This window comes from Clarias gariepinus, chromosome 1 (assembly GCF_024256425.1).
Source record: "Clarias gariepinus isolate MV-2021 ecotype Netherlands chromosome 1, CGAR_prim_01v2, whole genome shotgun sequence".
Lineage (NCBI taxonomy): Eukaryota > Metazoa > Chordata > Actinopteri > Siluriformes > Clariidae > Clarias > Clarias gariepinus.
In genome coordinates, this window is record NC_071100.1 from 46,830,814 (window position 1) to 46,848,791 (window position 17,978).

At 34.7% G+C, this 17,978-nt stretch overlaps 2 protein-coding genes across 2 annotated transcripts; one reads left to right on the forward strand and one right to left on the reverse strand.

The window, feature by feature from the left end:
- Positions 1 to 4,357: 4,357 nt before the first annotated feature.
- On the forward strand, positions 4,358 to 9,878 carry odf3l2a (outer dense fiber of sperm tails 3-like 2a). The gene is made up of 4 exons (XM_053504412.1): positions 4,358 to 4,409; positions 7,296 to 7,406; positions 8,916 to 9,029; positions 9,299 to 9,878. Exons 1-4 carry the CDS (start codon positions 4,358 to 4,360, stop codon positions 9,784 to 9,786), a joined length of 765 nt encoding a protein of 254 aa, XP_053360387.1. The 3' UTR covers positions 9,787 to 9,878.
- Positions 9,879 to 10,360: 482 nt separating this feature from the next.
- On the reverse strand, positions 10,361 to 16,316 carry ebi3 (Epstein-Barr virus induced 3). Its single transcript, XM_053501839.1, has 6 exons — positions 15,887 to 16,316; positions 15,005 to 15,208; positions 12,502 to 12,619; positions 12,240 to 12,406; positions 11,624 to 11,781; positions 10,361 to 10,910 (listed from the first exon to the last, which is right to left on the reverse strand). Exons 1-6 carry the CDS (start codon positions 15,975 to 15,977, stop codon positions 10,761 to 10,763), a joined length of 888 nt encoding a protein of 295 aa, XP_053357814.1. The 5' UTR covers positions 15,978 to 16,316; the 3' UTR covers positions 10,361 to 10,760.
- Positions 16,317 to 17,978: the final 1,662 nt, after the last annotated feature.

Genomic DNA, 17,978 nt, shown 5'->3' on the forward strand with positions numbered 1-17,978 from the left:
TAAGGTACATATTGTCAAATTTTGTGGATGTCAGTGTAGCAGAATATTTTCCTTATGACTGATTACTTAGTGAATGCGCAAAATGTTTTTATTTTGAAATCCTAGCAAATTTGAGACGCCAAATCCCTTTTACCAGCAATTTTTTTCAGATCTTTCAGATTCTTTTTTATAGATACTATCAAAGTATGTTTATGCTCTAAAATTCTACATTTTCCTCCAAGTTTTGCTGATAATATTATTTGTTGTGAAAACATTGTAGAATTTTAAATTACAAAAGGATTCATATTAGATGATTTATGTAGTAGTACAAATTGTAGTAAACATTAAGCAAGGACAATTTTTGTATTTTTTCCTTTTTTGTAGTACAATTTTTAAATATTAAAGAAAAGAAAATTAAAAAAAATAAATCTTTGCATGACACAATTGTGAGAATTGTCATGAAAAAAAAATACAAAAATACATTTTAATAATCCTGCACAAATGAAAGAAGATACATGGAAATTATGGTCCCTTGATCTGTTTATAATATCATTATTGTTTAATAAAACAACTGATACAGCCATTACTGTGTAAAAAGTAGGTTTAGCACATCATATTACTACAAAGCTTTTTTTTTTTTTATCTTAAACCTGATCACTCACATAATGGTTGTGTGTATTTAACTATACATTCTACTCCAGTTATGGTGCAAATATTAAGTACATTAAAAACTTAGCAATAACTTAGCTATTGGAAGATAGCATCTTCCAATTAGCATTTATTTAGTGAAAATTTAGGAAATCTTTGTTACATTCTTAATGTAATTTATGCAAACACAAATACTTACTTAAATAAATACTTACTCACACATCTAACATTAACATATTTATTATTTAGCACAAGACTTACAAGTGAATCCAAATCCAAATAAGATTACTTTCAAGTATTGAGATGTTAGCCAAAGTCCTGCAAAATGAAATTAAGAAACAATTGAGACATAGATGGAGATAGGAATGAGCAAGCACCGACTAAGCATACATTCATCGAGACGTAGAAGATAGTCAAATGGTACATGAGGCAACTACTGGAAATAACAATAACAAAGAAATGCGAGTAAGTAAAATAAATGCAGATTAATGATCACCTAAACGGACAAATCAGAGACAGACATTATGATGGTCCTTCTCTATCGATGGTCAATAGAGCTGTGAGTTTCTTTAAAGTTGTGAAGCAATCTGAACTCAAGGAACGTATTTCTCAATCACAGAGTCGCAAATGGAAAGAATTAAGTGTTTTAGACACATGTTGATGTAATATAGGCTTTGACTTGAGATTGGCTTGCAGGAGAAAGCTGTTCTACCAAAATGAATAAATGAATAAATAAAACTGATAGCTCATTTTTTCATTTCCTTTGGATTAAATTTATCTAGATTTTCTGTAAGCATTTTCTGTTTTTTTCCGGGTTTCTGCTGGATCTGGAGCCTATCTTGCTAATACTAGGGCGGAATTCACCCTAAATACCTTGGCTTCCCTTACAGATCACAAATTATGCACACTTATATACTAGCTAGCTGTAGGTTAGTTTAAGTGTCTTTAAAAAAGGAAATGTTTTCGAATATAAAATACTAATAATTGCATGTAATGTTGCTTATTTCTAGCAATAAATGCTTGAAATACATAAATGCTTGAAATACATTGAATTACAATACAATGTAATAATAATTTCAAGCTTGAAATGAGTAAACTAAAAACTAAAAAACGAATAACAGCAAATTAGCAGGAAATAAAAATAATTAAGGGGAAATTGAAGTTGCTTATACTTAACATATGTTACTTGCAAAATTTTTGTAGTTAGCTAAGTAAATTAACAAATTAATCTACAAAATTAAACTGACTAGCTAATTTACTACAAAACGTAACTACAGTAGCTAGCTAATTTAGCAAACTAATTGTGAATTTACTATTCAATATATAAATAATATTGTGTAGAGCAAAATTCGGGACATGTTATGCTAATTTGTTTTTAAATTGAAAGGGGTTAAGTGCATTGTGACATTACTCTCAGACATAAATGCACAATGAAATATAAAGATATCGATTAAAGATTTTCAACTATCTTTACAAACAAATCATTAAATACTTTGATGTTTGATTCCATTATTGCAGTTCTGAATAAAAACAACAACAACAACAACATGCAATTAACCGTTTCAAAAAGTGTCCTTAACTAACGGGTTGTATAATTTACTTTCTGTCTACAGTCTGCGTAACATTGGTGTATATTTGAATATAGTTTCATTCCAGCTCAAAAAAAAAAGCCAATTTTTCAGCTAAGCCTGGTTTAAGGTCAGTGTGTGATGGTGACTGCAAATGTATCATGATCTAACCATTAAGCTATATATCATGCCTGAGATGTGGTTTCCTCAAGGCTCCAGCATTGCCAATTCCATCGTTCCATAGCAGAATGGTGGCCAGATGAAAGCAATAATTTACACAGGCTGGTCCTGTGCCATCACTCATCTGCTATCTGGGAATGTTTTAATCCTGTATGTCATCGCTGTTTCCATTTTGTGTAAAGGAACCCACCAATTAAATGGAATGAGTCTCACTTTGGAGTGGCTTTTAATGTTTAATGCGCTGCTGGGGTCCGTCCTGTTGTTCCAGTGTCACTATAGACTCTGCTGTAGTACTTCAGTGCCTCTTCTGCTACATTACATACGGGATGTTCTGCAATATTAGGATATTTATTCTATGAAGCCCAAATTCTTGAATAATTAGGTGGACAAACATTGAATATGTGACAGTCCAGCATGATAAGTGCTGTAAGTAATTTCTTGGTAAATTATTATCATGCCATGCTCAACCTATGTATTAAAATACTATAAATCATTATGAAGCAACTAAATATTTATTAACAATAATAAACACCAAATCCAGATAAATATTTAAAGAAAAATAATGATAAAACCCCTACATAATTATTGTAGCTTGAAAACATTATGATGAGAAATAATATATTCATATATTTACTTAAATTTACTTATTTTAATTTTCATAATTGTTAATAAAACTTTTTCAGTTCATATGTGAAACTTAATGTGACTTTTCAGAAAGCATATATATTTTACATCTTACATCTTACATCGTTAACTAGTAATCTTGTCCTGTTTATTTTGGTTTACTTATGATAAATTGTAAATATAATTTTTACTTGGTAGCTCAGAAGTTGTAAACATGAAGGTTTTTAATATGTTTCACTTGCATGCTAATAATGAAAATAAAGAAGAAAATAGTCATTTTAGACCATACATTTTTTTTTTACATTAAATGTTAATTTCAAAGTTATAACATTTGACCAGTTGCAGGTAATCCAGTTTATTTTGACAGAAAAGAAATTATATACAAAATGTCCAAATATTTGCTGTACAAGCTTTTACAAAGTAACAAGACCATTAAAGGCACTCAAATGTGATGTTTTGATTGTGAACTTGTTTAATATTTTTATTAATTGATTCATTTTTACCAATATAAATTGACAGCATAATCTCATAATCTTATTAGTTTTGCTAATTATTTGTAAATTCCATTTTAATTAAATAAAAATATGTTGAATCTCAACAAAAATGTTTATAAAAATAATCATGACTTCACTTAATGCATATTATCATTTCAATTTTCATTTCTATATATATATATTTTTAAATCAAGGCATTTTTTCTGGCATAAATTAACTGCTTTTGTGACATGAAATCCATGTTTTTAATCCAATCAAGTAACCCGGAGCCATGAACAAAGCACTTCTTTTAAGCGACACTCGAGACGAGAGATACTCGTGAGCTGCAATCCGAATCCACAGTGCTGAAGTGTGTGTACAGACACAGCAACTGAGGGGAAAAAGAAAAGAAAAAAAATACTAAAAGTATATTTAAAAAATAAGTAAGTAGTAAAATAATTTTAAAAATAATATGTATATTTGTTTTATGACAAAGCCTGTAATATATCTGTAATATCATAGGAATGTGTAATTGTATTGGATATACAGTATAAATAGCTAGCTAATTTTATTTAATTTTTTTTAACTTATTGTGATTTTCTTTTCTTTTTAAATTCTGGCTAGTTTTTTAATTCTTGACCCATCGTTAAATAATGGGTTCTGCAAATTATTTCATAGTTGCTTACATTTCTTCAACTGCTTTTATTGTTGTTCCTGGATGTGTCTATTGCTCAGACTAGGATAAAGTTTCTCAACCTTGTAATGATCATCTATAATTCAGGTCACTGTTGGCCCTCTTGGTTTGTTTGTGTGTGTGACTGAATCTCTAACCTGTGCCGGACCTGGATACGAGGATCGTCTCTGTGAGCCGAGACTAAGCGCCCCATGGCAGAAGAAGTGACAAGACCACATCCTCTCATTGCTGGTCGGGAGAGGGGTGAGTTCTTTGGAAAATTTCCATTTTCTTTCTTCTCTTGCTTTACAATAAAACTAAATTCTCTATTAGTTTCAGTCACCTTAAAGCAAACATATTTAATATGTACTACACCTTATGTTGCATAAGTTATTAATTTATGAGGAATTCTTATTTGCATTAATGTTTGTATTTTTAGGTGAAAAGGATATATTATATTAGGGGATCTGGTTTTATTGGATTTTTGGCAAAAAGTAATCTTTCAGATTTAAGTTTGAGTAACATGTGAAACATAGCGAAACTTGAGTCAGGTATGCATCAGGGTTTAATCCTAAGCCCATGTTCAGGCTAAAAGACAGAATACCAAAGACTGGTCATGTTACAAGCACCCTGCTGTCCACATTTCTAAAGAAACCACCCAAGTTTGGTCTTCCGGTCTATTAAGGTATTACATTTTTAGTAATTGTAGGGCTGGATAATGGCTTAAAATATTAGTATTATTTTTAACTTATTCCCACTCTGGGTTAGACAACATCAGCTTGCTTGAATGTTGTTGGTCCATGTGATGTGTACCAGTCACAAAAGTTCATGAGGACCTCTATTTGCTATAAAAAATAAAAAATAAACCTTTAGGTAGGATCATCTGCTAGATATAAGATACATATATATTCTGTTTAGTATTTAAAATAACTAGCATATTTTAGTTATTACGCTTACAGAAAATTGTAAATGTATGTATAAGGCTGTTTAGTATTTAAAATAACTAACATATTTCAGTTATGTTTTCATAAATTTGTAAATGTATAAGGATAACACTATGTAATTTTTATCTGTTTATAGTTGCATGTGGAATGCGAAATGTCTTTGAAACGTTGGCTTTTACTGCAACAAAACCTGACACTAAGGACTCAGTCTGAAAAAATGCTAAATAACCATTTGCCTATAAAAGATTCATTAGGCGCCTTCTCAGCCAATTCAATTCAATTCAATCTCATTTGTATAGCGCTTATAGCAAAGCAGCTTTACCCAATCAAAAAGCTAATCAGAAGCCGGAAATTCGAAAGTTTTAATGGAATAAAAATAATTTAGAAGTAATTTAGAAGTTTGAAAGCTTTCTACGGCTATGAGTGTGTGCTAATTCTTTAAATAATGAAGATATATTATAAAATAAAACCAAACAAACTAAACAACAATGTATGCATTTTGGTGCTGTCTACATAAAAGCCGTTAATGCTTGTTCTATACTCCAGAAAAAAAAAAAACATATTAGATATTGGGCAGACTGTGTGTGTATTTCTTTAACAAAAAGTATTACGAGTTTCCTCAGGCGATGCGTGTTCACAATTTGTGAAACTCAAACATGAATCTAAGGCAAAGGAAACAACTATGAAACATAAAGCAGCACTAAAATGAGTCCGCTGGGACACCTGGCTGTCCCCTAGGCTGCCTTTTTTTTTTTTTTTTTTTCCTTTGGAGCAGTATGAAATTTCATGGCTTGCTAGGATTCAGGATTTAAGCGAGGCTTTTTACAGCTGTTCTTCAGGACTCAATCTGTTTTGCACATGTGGCTGAATTTTAGGCTAAAAATACATTTACTCTCATGTATCCTTGAATTAGATGGCTAGTGTTCTAGTAGTAAAAAAAGGACTTTTGATAGTTTTTCTGTTTGTAACGTCCAGTGAAAACACATTATATTGTTGAATTCATAGTGTGTGTTTTTATTGTTACAGCCTCAAATTAAAGAAGTATCCTTGTCCCTGTATGTTTCTAGATTCATGTAGTGAAACTTGCAGCTAGCGGTGTAGAATCATTCAGGTTAGCCGAAGCCTCGATGTCTCCAACAGACCTGCTGTTATTTCTGTAAAAGTGTTGCTAAGGACAGCATTGGCGGCCATTTTTTTTAGCTTCCTCAAAACACTCACAAATCTCCACCCTGAAACACATTCTCTTTGTTTAGATTTAAATATTTTTTTCTGTCTTTAGAGATTCTGGGGCTAATTTGCTGCTGCTTGTGGTATTTTTGTGTTACATCTCTGTGTTTAAGGCTGTATCCGCTGTGCTAATGTCACTCAGGGATACTGCTATTGTTAGCGCAGCTACTAAACATTACATAAAACAATGGATAAAGGACTTGCTTTTCTTTTAGCCCCTTAAAATAAAAATGCTTTTCTCACCTCATTTTCCAGAAACGTTCAATGAAGTATTAACAATAAATGCAGTGCAGGGGTGTTAATTATAATGTTCGAATAAAAGGTGTATAGCTGAACAGACTGAAGTGCTGGTGCATATGTGCGGCATGTGTGGCTTATTGGTTGGTCACCTCCAGAATCTGGGTCTCTTGCCATGTTTGGTGGGTTTCTTCCAGGTACTCCGGTCTCCTCCCACAGTCCAAAGACATGCAGATTAGGCTAATTGGCGTTTCAATATTTGCCTGTAGTGTGTGAATGTGCATGTAAATGTTGACCGGAGATCCCTCCACAGATGTAAAATGAAAATAAATACAGTGGTAATCACCATTGGCCTTTACGGCCCCTAGTTGGACTCCAGAGGTTTCTAGATGATTGATGGATAAATATACAGTATAAACAAAACTACAACTGGAGGGAAATTATATTATCAGTGAAAGAGGTTTAAGGCAACAAAAAAAAATTAAGATAAATCTTTGACGGCATAAAATATTTTGTGTCAATTATTACACTATATATTGTACTTTTTTATAGGAAGAATTTTCCTGTTTATTATTATAATTTTGGAAAAGTGAATAAGAAGTAGTTTACATGACAAAGAAATGAGAAAGTAGAGATTTGTTTGGGGGCTAGAAAAGTAGCCTCATTGCTCAGAAGGAAAACTAAAGTTATATATGCTGTTATGCGTAAATTTTTCCTTATTATTATTATTATTATTGTTCAGGGCCTGGACCAGGGCGATATGTTCTCCCTCCTACCATCGGCTACATAAACCACGACTACACCAAGCCCAGCAGTCCAGCGTACTCCTTTCACCGCCGCATGAGCAGCAAAAGTAAGTGGAATCAGACCTCACGTCATTGCCATCACACTGCTATTTATATGAGGCTGAGCTAAGAGCTTCCTGCTCATCATAACTGCCGGGCATGCTTGGACTTTCCCTGCGTAAACTATGGAGATGGATTACTACACCGGTGCGGCATCCGATATCTAAACTGTCGTTACAACCTTGCTTATAATAGAGAGGGGAGGCAAATTAAACAGTGCACACCATAGTGATATGTTTATTTTGTATGGTGTAATACAATAATCACACAAATTGTAATATCAGCTTGCAACAGGGCGCCGAAACAGGAAAGAACATTTTTACAACTGTGAAACTGTGTAACTCTGTAATACATTTTTGGGACTTTTTAGACTTTAAAATAGGCAGCAGTGAAACGCTTTCACCCTATTCTTGTTGCATTGCTGGGGATAATAAAAAAAAGCTAGCTTGGGCTTGTTGATGCTGTTGCTTGTTAATAAAAAAAAAAAAAAGTGGTGATTTAAACATTTCAGGTTTTTATCTGGGAATTTGTTGAGTTTTACTATATTAATATTTCTGATATAATATTTTTTAAGATTTAAACTTTTTAAAAATGATTTTTAGCATGAAATAATTTGACACTTGTTTTCTCTCCTATTCTATTTCATATAAATATAAATATTATAAAATATTATAATTATTATAAACGGGAAAAAAATCTGTACTGGAAGCTTTGCACAAATAAAAAGAAACCTTATTCTTTTTAGAAAAAGTTATTTTCAGTTATGTTTGGAGTTGATATTTCTTTATTTTGTTTCTTTAGCAATGTACTGTACATCAGTTAATAATAATAATAATAATAATAATAATAATAATAATAATATTTCAGTTTGATTCAGTTCAATTTGTAACATGTATTTGTATTTGTCACATTGCACAGTAAATTACGTAGCAGAGTTCAGGGTCAGCCAGGATACAGCACCCCTGGAGCAGATAGGGTTAAGAGCAAGGCTGCCCCAGGGGTGCTGTCTCCTGGCTGACCCTGCGCTCTGACCCCAGATTCCTAACTTGGAAATAAAAAATAATAATTTCACTGTGCTATAAGGTATATGTGACAAATAATTGAATTATTACCAAAAATGGCTATGGATTTATCTGGAAATCTTAATTTATTTATAAAAAAATTATATATTTTTTTGTGCTTTTACAAAAAAATATTTGTTTGGGGGTAAAACAGCGGCACCCCATTTCAAAAAGGAAACAAACACAAAGACAACACCACCAGCCTCCAGCCAATCACAATAAGGAGCTGTGTCATTCAAGATATTAGGTTTGTGTGTGTGGCTTTCGAATTACCAAAGAAGTGAAAATAGGTGCTGTGTACATAAAAAAAACACAACTCTTAATTTCAACTTTTTAAAAATAAATAAATAAAAAATTACGAAAAAAAATGCTTACCATATTTTTATATAACCCTGCTAAGTACTCTTATTAACATTATTTCTTTAATTACACATTGGCTCAATGCATTCTGGGTAGTGCTGTCTGAAGACTCCAGTCCTGGGCCTCGGTACCACGTGGACAGCAAGATCACTCGCTTCGGGAGAGATGGCACTCCGTCGTACTCGATGCTGGGTAGAAGGAAGTCCGGAGGTGAGAATGATCCTCTGGTTTAGTGAGAAGAATAAGCTCCTCATCAATTTCCTTTCTGATAGGAAGTCAAGGCTACAGTATGGCTTGTCTTTATTTGTAATTGGTTTCAAAATGCTGGTGTCATGTGGGAGTACAAAGAAAAGACCAAATGATGATGAGGTGATGCACGCTTTTTTTTTGGAAAAGTAGTCATATTCCAATTATACAGTAGCAAGTGCTAAGGTCATTTTTGCGAACTGTTACTTGATAACCAACCTGTCTCTTTCCAGCCAATACACTCCAAACACCGGGCCCAGGAGCCTACAGTCCGGAGAAAGCACCTCCGGTTAACTTGCATCGCCGTCCACCGTCCCACACCATGGGATTCCGTACACGCTATAGAAGCGTGGACGCTGTGCCCGCCCCCAACCGCTACACCCTGCCAAACCTGTTGGGCTCACGTATTCCCAACAAGCCCTCCAGCGCCTGTTACTCCATGTCCTGCCGGATGAAAGCCGGGGCATCTTCCGAGGACCTGGCAGCAACCCCAGGGCCGGCTCACTACAACAGAACGGACCCAAGCGTCTACATGAACAGGCAGCCATCTTTCTCCCTCCAGAGCCGTCATAACATCCCCACTGATCCCATGTGCAAGCCTAGCCCGGGCACTTACTTCCCAGAGAAAGTGACAGCACATCTGCCCAGGCCACCGTCGTTCAGCATGGGGGTGCGGCATTCAGAGTTTGTCACACCTCTTGTCGTCGAATTAACTGACTGATTAACAACTACTTATTGCTTAATAACAATTGATGAAGAAATGTTTTATTATATGTGAATTATTTACATATTTTTTCCTTAGTTGACATATGAAACCAGATGGCAACTTCAAAATTATTGCCACCTTTTTATGTATATACTATATTATCCGTAAGTCTTTTCCCTAGAGAAAAGAACAGCGCTGAGCATCTTGCTGTAACATAGTCAAAAGTAACATGATTCAGTGTTATGTTGAATTCTTTTCTCTTTTTTTTTCTTTTTTTTTTCTTCCTGGAACACTTTTTAGCTCTTGTTTTCAGTCCTTTCCTATACCTGAGCAGTTTCAGAGGAATATTTTTGACCTGTGAATCATTCAAGCATGAATATAGTATCTAACTTAAGACATGAAAAAGAGAGAAACAGGTGCAGATGATGACAGATGATGAGGCCGGTGATTAATATACTGGTGATGCTGAATGCAGAGTGGTTGGAACAAACGAGTGAGGAAATGAGGTTGCTGCTGAAGTTGTTATAATGTACAGTATAAACAATTAATTAAATAATAATAATAATAATAATAAGTATCCTTAGGTACTTTGCAGCCTGTCACAGAAAAACATTTGTTTCCTTTTTATAAATTGAATCTACATCATTTACTTTAATTTAATATGAAGAAAGGTTTTTGCATGGTATTGCATATGTTAAGAGAACAAGCATTCTTCTTCTTATTATTATTACTACCAAAATCAGTTTAAGGGTCCCTATAATTTTGGATTTGACTTGTAGTTTTCTGTTATGGTTTGACTGTCTGATGAACAAGTGTTGCAAAAGCATTTTATTTCCCCATTTAATTTTATTTATTCAAAAATTCGCCAATCTGATGAAACATCTTAGTACTGTAGAGGTTTAAGTTGTCTTTCAGGTTTGCGTTCACAGACTATGTGGTTCGTGACCAGATACATTATCGATGTGCTTTGTCTCTTGGGTTTAATTGGGTCAGCTCTTGGGCAAAGTTATGTTCACGGTGTCGCTCCACTCGCTGCTCTGACCGTTACCCAACAGGTCCATCACAGATACACAGATATGATACGTCCGTCCGGCCAGGATTCCACTCCGGACTATGCTTTCTGACTCAACTGGACCCATCTGTAATGGAAGATAGACGTGTTGTAATAAAAGCACAGTACATCTCATCAGAATAGAATATGCTAACATTGTAGTTTTTAGAAAAGCTAGTTTATATTTAGGCATGTTTGAGTGCACATTATCTTGGCAATAAAGGTACCAAATAGTTTTTTTTTTTTTTTTTTTTTTTTTGTCTGGAGTGGTTACATCAGTAGAAAACTTTTTCCCGAGAATGTATTATTGATGGTAACTAGCTTTTTAAAACATTTTTAGGATTAAGCTAGGCGGCTACAGTATACCTGACTCAAGAAATGCTAACAGTGCTAATATGTAAAGACTGAAATTAAAACATTGGTTATCTTTATTAGTTGAGTGAAATGTTTGTCAGAAATATATAAATATATAAAAATGATCTAAAAGTAGTCAGATTAGATTGTGATTATGGGTTCATGAGAATAATGGTCATTATACTAACTAGTCAGCACTTTTATTTATTAGCATGGTTAGCATTTTGGGTAAACAGTACTGTTAATAAATAAAAAATAAAAAAATAAAAAGATATTTTATTAATCGTGAAGGCAATTTGACACACAAGGAAAGAATTAAATTATAATCCTACAGTATATGCTAACAGTGCTAAAAACATAATTAAATAAAGGAGATTTAGCCATAGTATGACTCGTCAAGAATTTATTTATTTATTTATTTATTTATTTATTTTGATTGTGACTCACAATGCTAGCTGTGTTAGAGTTTCCCCATTGGAACTGCACTTTGTACTTCAGAGGGAAGTTCACAGGATCTGGCCATGTTGGTGGAGGAGCCCACTGGACGTGAAGCTTCTTGCCTGGTAAAGCCCTCACCTTCACGTTAACTGGGGGGTCAGGCTTCACTGCGGACCAAACACAAAAGCCAATTTCCACTTATATGACCAACTGGCCACTTTAATAGGTATACCCATGATGTTTTCTCAATTTCACACCATCAAATCAAGTGTTCTGTACGTGACTGACAGGACTGGAACCTGATGTGGTCCTCTTGCTGCTCTAGTTGACCTGCCTCAGGGTTCAACATATTAGGTGTTTATCGTAGTGTGCCATTTCTACCAATCAGAGCCAAACTGGCTTTTCTCATGAATGAGCATCGATCTCATGATGTTCCTAATAAAGTGGTCAATATATGTTCTGGGCATCTGACTATACAGTACTCATACTTTGTTTTTGTATTGGCTTAGTAATAAAGTCAAAATTTAACCAAACACAGAAAAATAGTATTTATGGAGAAAATCGATTATTTTACACAAAGGTTTTTATGAGATTAGAACTAGATTAAGACTAAGGCAAACGTTACCAATGTCCTCGAAAATGACAGGCAGGACACGGCTGGCGCTCCCAAGAGCGTTGACAGCTGTGATGTTAACCAGGTACGGCACATTCGAGAAGAGCTCTAGTTCTTCGAGAACACATTGCCTGTCCTGTTCACTCTGTCTCTGGCATGAATAGATCTCTTCAAGACGCCTGAATAAATTCATGATCCACAAGGAACCTTAATCATACGTGAATCAACCAACACTTTGGTTCAACACAACACAGTTGTGTGTTCCATACCCTACCTGTAGGTTGCGACGTAGGAGGTCGGCAGCAGCGGGTCCTGAGGCAGAGTCCATGAGCACAGGGCTTTTAGGGGGTAACTTGGAGACCAGCAGTGGACATCTGGTTGGGATGGAGAATCTGCAGGGGACATTTATAATCCTAGGATCAAATTCTAATAAAAGGAATTGTTTAAAGTATGAATGAAAGTGAAAAAGACATGAAGAATAACCCTGATCCTTGCTTTAACCTTCACCTCACTCACATGGTTCTTATTATTGTTTGTACTTACCTGTTGGCCATTTTCTAATGTTCTACAGTACTGTACTTTGCAAAATATGATGAAATAAATAATTTGACCAGGCTTAAACACTGGAAAATATATTATGCAGCATATTATGCAACATGAGAATGCATTAAGCATCTATGTTAATCAAAAAAAAAAAAAAAAAAAAAAAAAATATATATATATATATATATATATATATATAATCAGGTATAAAGCACTTATTTCCACAACTTTTTTTGGGGGTGATCACCATGTGATCCCACTCTCTATTTTGCACTGTAAAAGTGATGCTAAATTCTAGTCCAGTAATAAAGGCCAAAGGTGGCAGAAGTACACAACAAACTCGATACTTAAGTAAAAGTACTTGCCGAGAAATTGTACTTTACTACAAGGAGAAGTAGCAGTTCAAATTATTACTCAAGTTGAAATACTAGGTATGTGCTCTAAAATGTATGGTCAAAAGTATTTGGCTAAACCTGCAATGACATTGTATCCAAATACATATACTTTAATATGGAGTTAGTTTCTTTTTGGCGGCTATAACAGCTGCCACTCTTCTTGGAAGGCTGTCCACAAGATTTTGGAGTGTTTTCTTAGGATTTCCTGCCTATTCATTTCATGGAGCATTTATAAGTTCAGGCACTGATATTGGACAAGAAGGCCTGTCTCGCAATCTCTATTGCAGTGCATCCCAAAGGTGCTCGATGGTGTTGACTTCAGGGCTCTGTGTTAAGGCCAGTCAAGTTCTTCCACACAGTCATGTTGGAATAAAAAAGGGTCTTCGCCAAACTGTTGCCACAAAGTTGGAAGCATAGCATTGTCTAAGATGTATTGGTATGGTGAATACATACTGGGGATAAGGGGCCTAATTAAAACACCTGAGTTCAATAATTAACAAGTTTAGCAAAATACTTGGATGTCTGGATGTCTATTTTATTGAATGACTTATAATCAGTTTTTTAAACATAATTAAAGTTGATGCTGCTGATAACATTAATGTGCATAACATAAAAGTACATTGATTTGACAAAATAAACAAGAATTGAACATTATAAGGTTGTTATAAAAAAAATATATACACTGTTATTGGTGTGAAACACAAACCAAATACACAATTCACACCTCTTTTGGTCAGTATGTCAGCTAGTTAGCTTGCTAGTTAGCCAACCTTACCTTAAGTGTGTGTGTGTTCGAGAAGCACGGCAATCCTGAGACCAACTGGACAGGATCCGTTGCCCAGGTAACTGTCAATAACTTCGGGTGGCTAATCAATCAATGCTTTTACAATGACCTGCCAGTCATTTCCATAAACTTGAACTGATCTGATTGATAGAATTATTTTGTTCATGTCTCCCCTACATGGCATGTTCCTCGGTTGTTATATGGTGTGAGCGATGGCGTAAAAAAAAACAACTGTATGTTCTGATTAGAAAATCAATAAACTTTTTATTTCTTTGTCAGCTAACCCCATCAGTAACGAGTCTCTGTTTAGAGTGTACTAAGTAAAAGTACAGGTTTTTCATAAAAGAAATGTATTGAGTAGAAGTAAAAAGGATCACATATGGAAAATACTCTAGTACAGATACATAAAAAATACTTAAGTACAGTAATGAATGAATAAGGAATAACAATAATAGCAGTAATGAGCAGCAAATAATGAGTCTAGCTTCAAAATCTCTTTTGTAGTACCGTGTATGCATCCTCCTGCATTTGTGATCAAAATTAGATGCACCTAAGCTGACGTGTGGGACGACAGAATGTTGCACACGTATAAAAATAAAATAAAAATATAATCAAAGGACTTTATTTAAACACAATGCTGAAAAACATTCACTGGTTAGATGATTTGAACCTAACACCAACTAAAGCCAACAAACCTTATAATAACTCATCTATAACAAATAAATCATGGCTGCAGAATATGAATCAGAAGTTTATGCCCCCTAATCAGCAGAAAGTCAATGATGGAAAAGACAAATTATAGGAGACTACACTTAAATTTTTCAATCCGATTGGCTTGACGCTGAAGGTGTTGATTGATTGTTGATTAACAGCAGCATTGACCGATATTCCAGCTGCAAAGGTTTACATTTATGTGTTATCGTTTCTATAGTAACGGTAGTTCATTCACAGAGCCTCGTAAGGCGTGCACTTGACATACTGTGATCTAAGCAAAGTAAATATTGTCTGCATTTATGGAAAGAGTCTTCACCAAATTTAACAGTTTCTCTACTCACAGCCCAGCTGCAGTCGTACTGTTTCGACGAGTTCTCCATTCGAGTTGTGGCATGTGTAGAGACCCTGATTGTCAAGGCTGGTGTTGTGTAAGAGAAGAGAAGGGCTTGAGACCAGGAACGAGCCGTTTAGCCTCCATTCTGATCCGCTAGTCTTTCTGTCTGAACAGGGCAACTCGACCGAGGATCCGAGAGCCAGGTAAAAATCTGAGGGTGAAAAATGGCTGGAGATGAATAAAGTTCAATCTGGCAACAGTACTTGGTTAGGATTAGATAGATAGATAGATAGATAGACAGATAGATAGATAGATAGATAGACAGATAGATAGATAGATTATTGATCCCGAAGGAAATTCCTGATATCCAGCAGCAATAAAGACAGTAACACAAAGACAACCTGTAGGTGTGATTGCACCTTGTATATCTTTAATATAGCACATATTAATACTGACAACTAATAGGTCAAAATGAAGTTAATTGTAGTGCAACCCTACTGTACATAATTGTGAAAAACGTTTTTTCCCCCCTCTTATACCACAGCCATTGGCCAGTGGTTGAAATAAATAAAATTGTGTTCTTATAGTGATGTTTAATGTGTATGGGATGCGTGTAACATTTCTTTGTAAATCATCTACATATATTTATATGAAACAAACAAACAAACAAACAAGAAATCCCAGACTTTTCTAAAAAAAAAATTATTTTAAAATAAAAAAAATTATTTTAAAATAAAAGAAATATTTTAAAATAAAAAAAAAATTATTTAAAAATAAAAACATTTATTTAAAAATAAAATAAAAAACATTTTAAAATAAATTTTTTGGAAAAACAAAATTTGGTTAATAAAAAAAAAAAAAAAAGGTGATTCTCTCCTATTCGTCTTACCCCTGGGTTTATAAGATGTGTCTTGACTCCAGGTTTGAGGAAAAAGAGCTAAAAAAGAGAAAGCATATAAATAAAAATTTAGACGCATCATTAAAGCAGGAAGAGACGAAAAATTTCAAAATCAGCTTTTGGGTCAAGCAGAATAGTTCGTCCTGATAATATCTTTCTTTCTTGGTTAATGATTAGTCAGTAAACAGACTCTGAGGGGCACCAAAGAGTGACAGCGGAAATGGAGGCTGAATTATGAAATCATCTCCTGCTGGTGGAACACGGTTCGAATTGGGCTTTAGCTTCACAACAGGATCCTTGGGAAGATAATCCTTCTTCGCACATGTTCCTCATTGAAATTGCAAATTAGCACTCGCAACTCGTGATGCCTCAGCATGTCCAAACCCCGGCACACGACGACAAAGCGTTCGAGCGCAGCTAGATCGCACAGAGCGAACTTAAAAACGACCACATTGCAAATAAAAAACGTGGGATTGTGAAGCGGAGTTAATTTTTTAAAGGTGCAGTAAGGGATTTCGAGTGATTCCACAGTGTGGTGGCCCGGCCACCAAATCGGCCTCGACTGATAATAATCAAGCCCAAAGTGCAAAGAACTGATAACAGATGTCAGTGTTAATCTGAGTTCTCGAGTTGGCATCGCTTTGTAAATAATGACATTGCTCGTAAATAACGGCGTTAGACCTCCCTCGCGTACTGATCCTGCAGTGACGGACTTCTACACTGTTTCTCACCGAGACTTTTTCTACACGTCCTTATCTAGGCCCTTTTTATTTGTCTATTACTTTTTGTCAAAACATGTTGAACTGACCACCTGAGCTCCTGTTCCAATCCAAGGTGGATTATTTCATGACAAACAGCATGTCTTGAAGTGTTTCATTCCTCCTATACAACAAGACATTATAGTTAGACAATGCATAATGCAAACAGACTTTTTTTAATTGGTTTGACAGTCTATTATTATTATTATTATTATTATTATTATTATTATTATTATCCTGTAATTTAATTTTGGACAGGACAGGAGAGAGATGTGATGCAAGGCCTTCCCACAGACATATGGACGAAATTAAAACTATTCCCATGGCAACAACTGAAATAGAAATAGAACTATATTCCAGAGGGACCGGTAATAATAATAATAATAAAACAGGATTCTTGTGGGCATCTTAAATCAGTCCTGAGATATATTTACATGTCTGATGGATCATGTTCTGAACTGAAAATGTTGAAAATGTTGTGTGTGTGTGTGTGTGTGTGTGCTTTATTTTATTTTTAATTTTTATTATTGTCTATGTACAATATATAATTGTAGCTGTCTTTCCTATAATGGCCACAAGGTGGCAGTATGAACTTGCATTTTATCCTTGCTCTTTAAACAGAGCTCATGTGAACTCTAAGTGACCTATAAAGCTCAGTGTTAGTCAGCTATCAGTCTACATTAAATATAATATAATTTATTTAAAAAAATAATATGATTACAATTTCTGTGACCGAATTATGGATTTAGAGGATGTCAAGCTGTTTTTATGTTGCCTTTTTTTTCTTTCGCAGTTTTACGGGATCCGACAGCGCAGTGGAGTAGTGCTGAGCACTGTTGCCTTGCACCTCCATGTTCTGGGGGACAGAACAAAAGTCAATTAATTATTAGTTGCAGATTTTAGGTTTTTGTTTTTGACAATTATAATTATAAACAGCAGCACGGTGGTGTAGTGGTGAGCACTGTCGCCTTGCAGCTCCAGGGTCTGGGTTCGATTCCCATCTCTCTGTGCATGGAGTTTGCATGTTCTCCCCGTGCTTGGTGGGTTTCCTATTAGGTTAGGCTAATTGGCGTTCCCAAATTGCCTGTAGTGTATGTGTGTGTGCCCTGCGATGTATTGGCACCCTGTCCAGGGTGTACCCAGCCTTGAATAATGGACTTCGCATCCAATGCAAAAATAAATAATGACATTTCTAAACCAATAAAGAAAGACATCTGTCATGCCTTTTACATTTCTGATTCCTATTACTCATCGGTGATTTTAAATTGTCAAAAGTATTTTTTAAATAAAACTGTTTTGCACAACAGGAATAACAATGACATGGT

Coding starts and splice junctions, on each gene's coding strand:
- odf3l2a (XM_053504412.1), top strand. CDS start 4,358: ATGGCAGAAGAAGTGACAAGACCACATCCTCTCATTGCTGGTCGGGAG. Junction 4,410..7,295: donor CATTGCTGGTCGGGAGAGGG/GTGAGTTCTTTG, acceptor ATTATTGTTCAG/GGCCTGGACCAGGGCGATAT. Junction 9,030..9,298: donor GGGTAGAAGGAAGTCCGGAG/GTGAGAATGATC, acceptor GTCTCTTTCCAG/CCAATACACTCCAAACACCG.
- ebi3 (XM_053501839.1), bottom strand. CDS start 15,977: ATGATGCGTCTAAATTTTTATTTATATGCTTTCTCTTTTTTAGCTCTT. Junction 12,407..12,501: donor TCCTACGTCGCAACCTACAG/GTAGGGTATGGA, acceptor GAATTTATTCAG/GCGTCTTGAAGAGATCTATT. Junction 11,782..12,239: donor TGTCATTTTCGAGGACATTG/GTAACGTTTGCC, acceptor TTTGGTCCGCAG/TGAAGCCTGACCCCCCAGTT.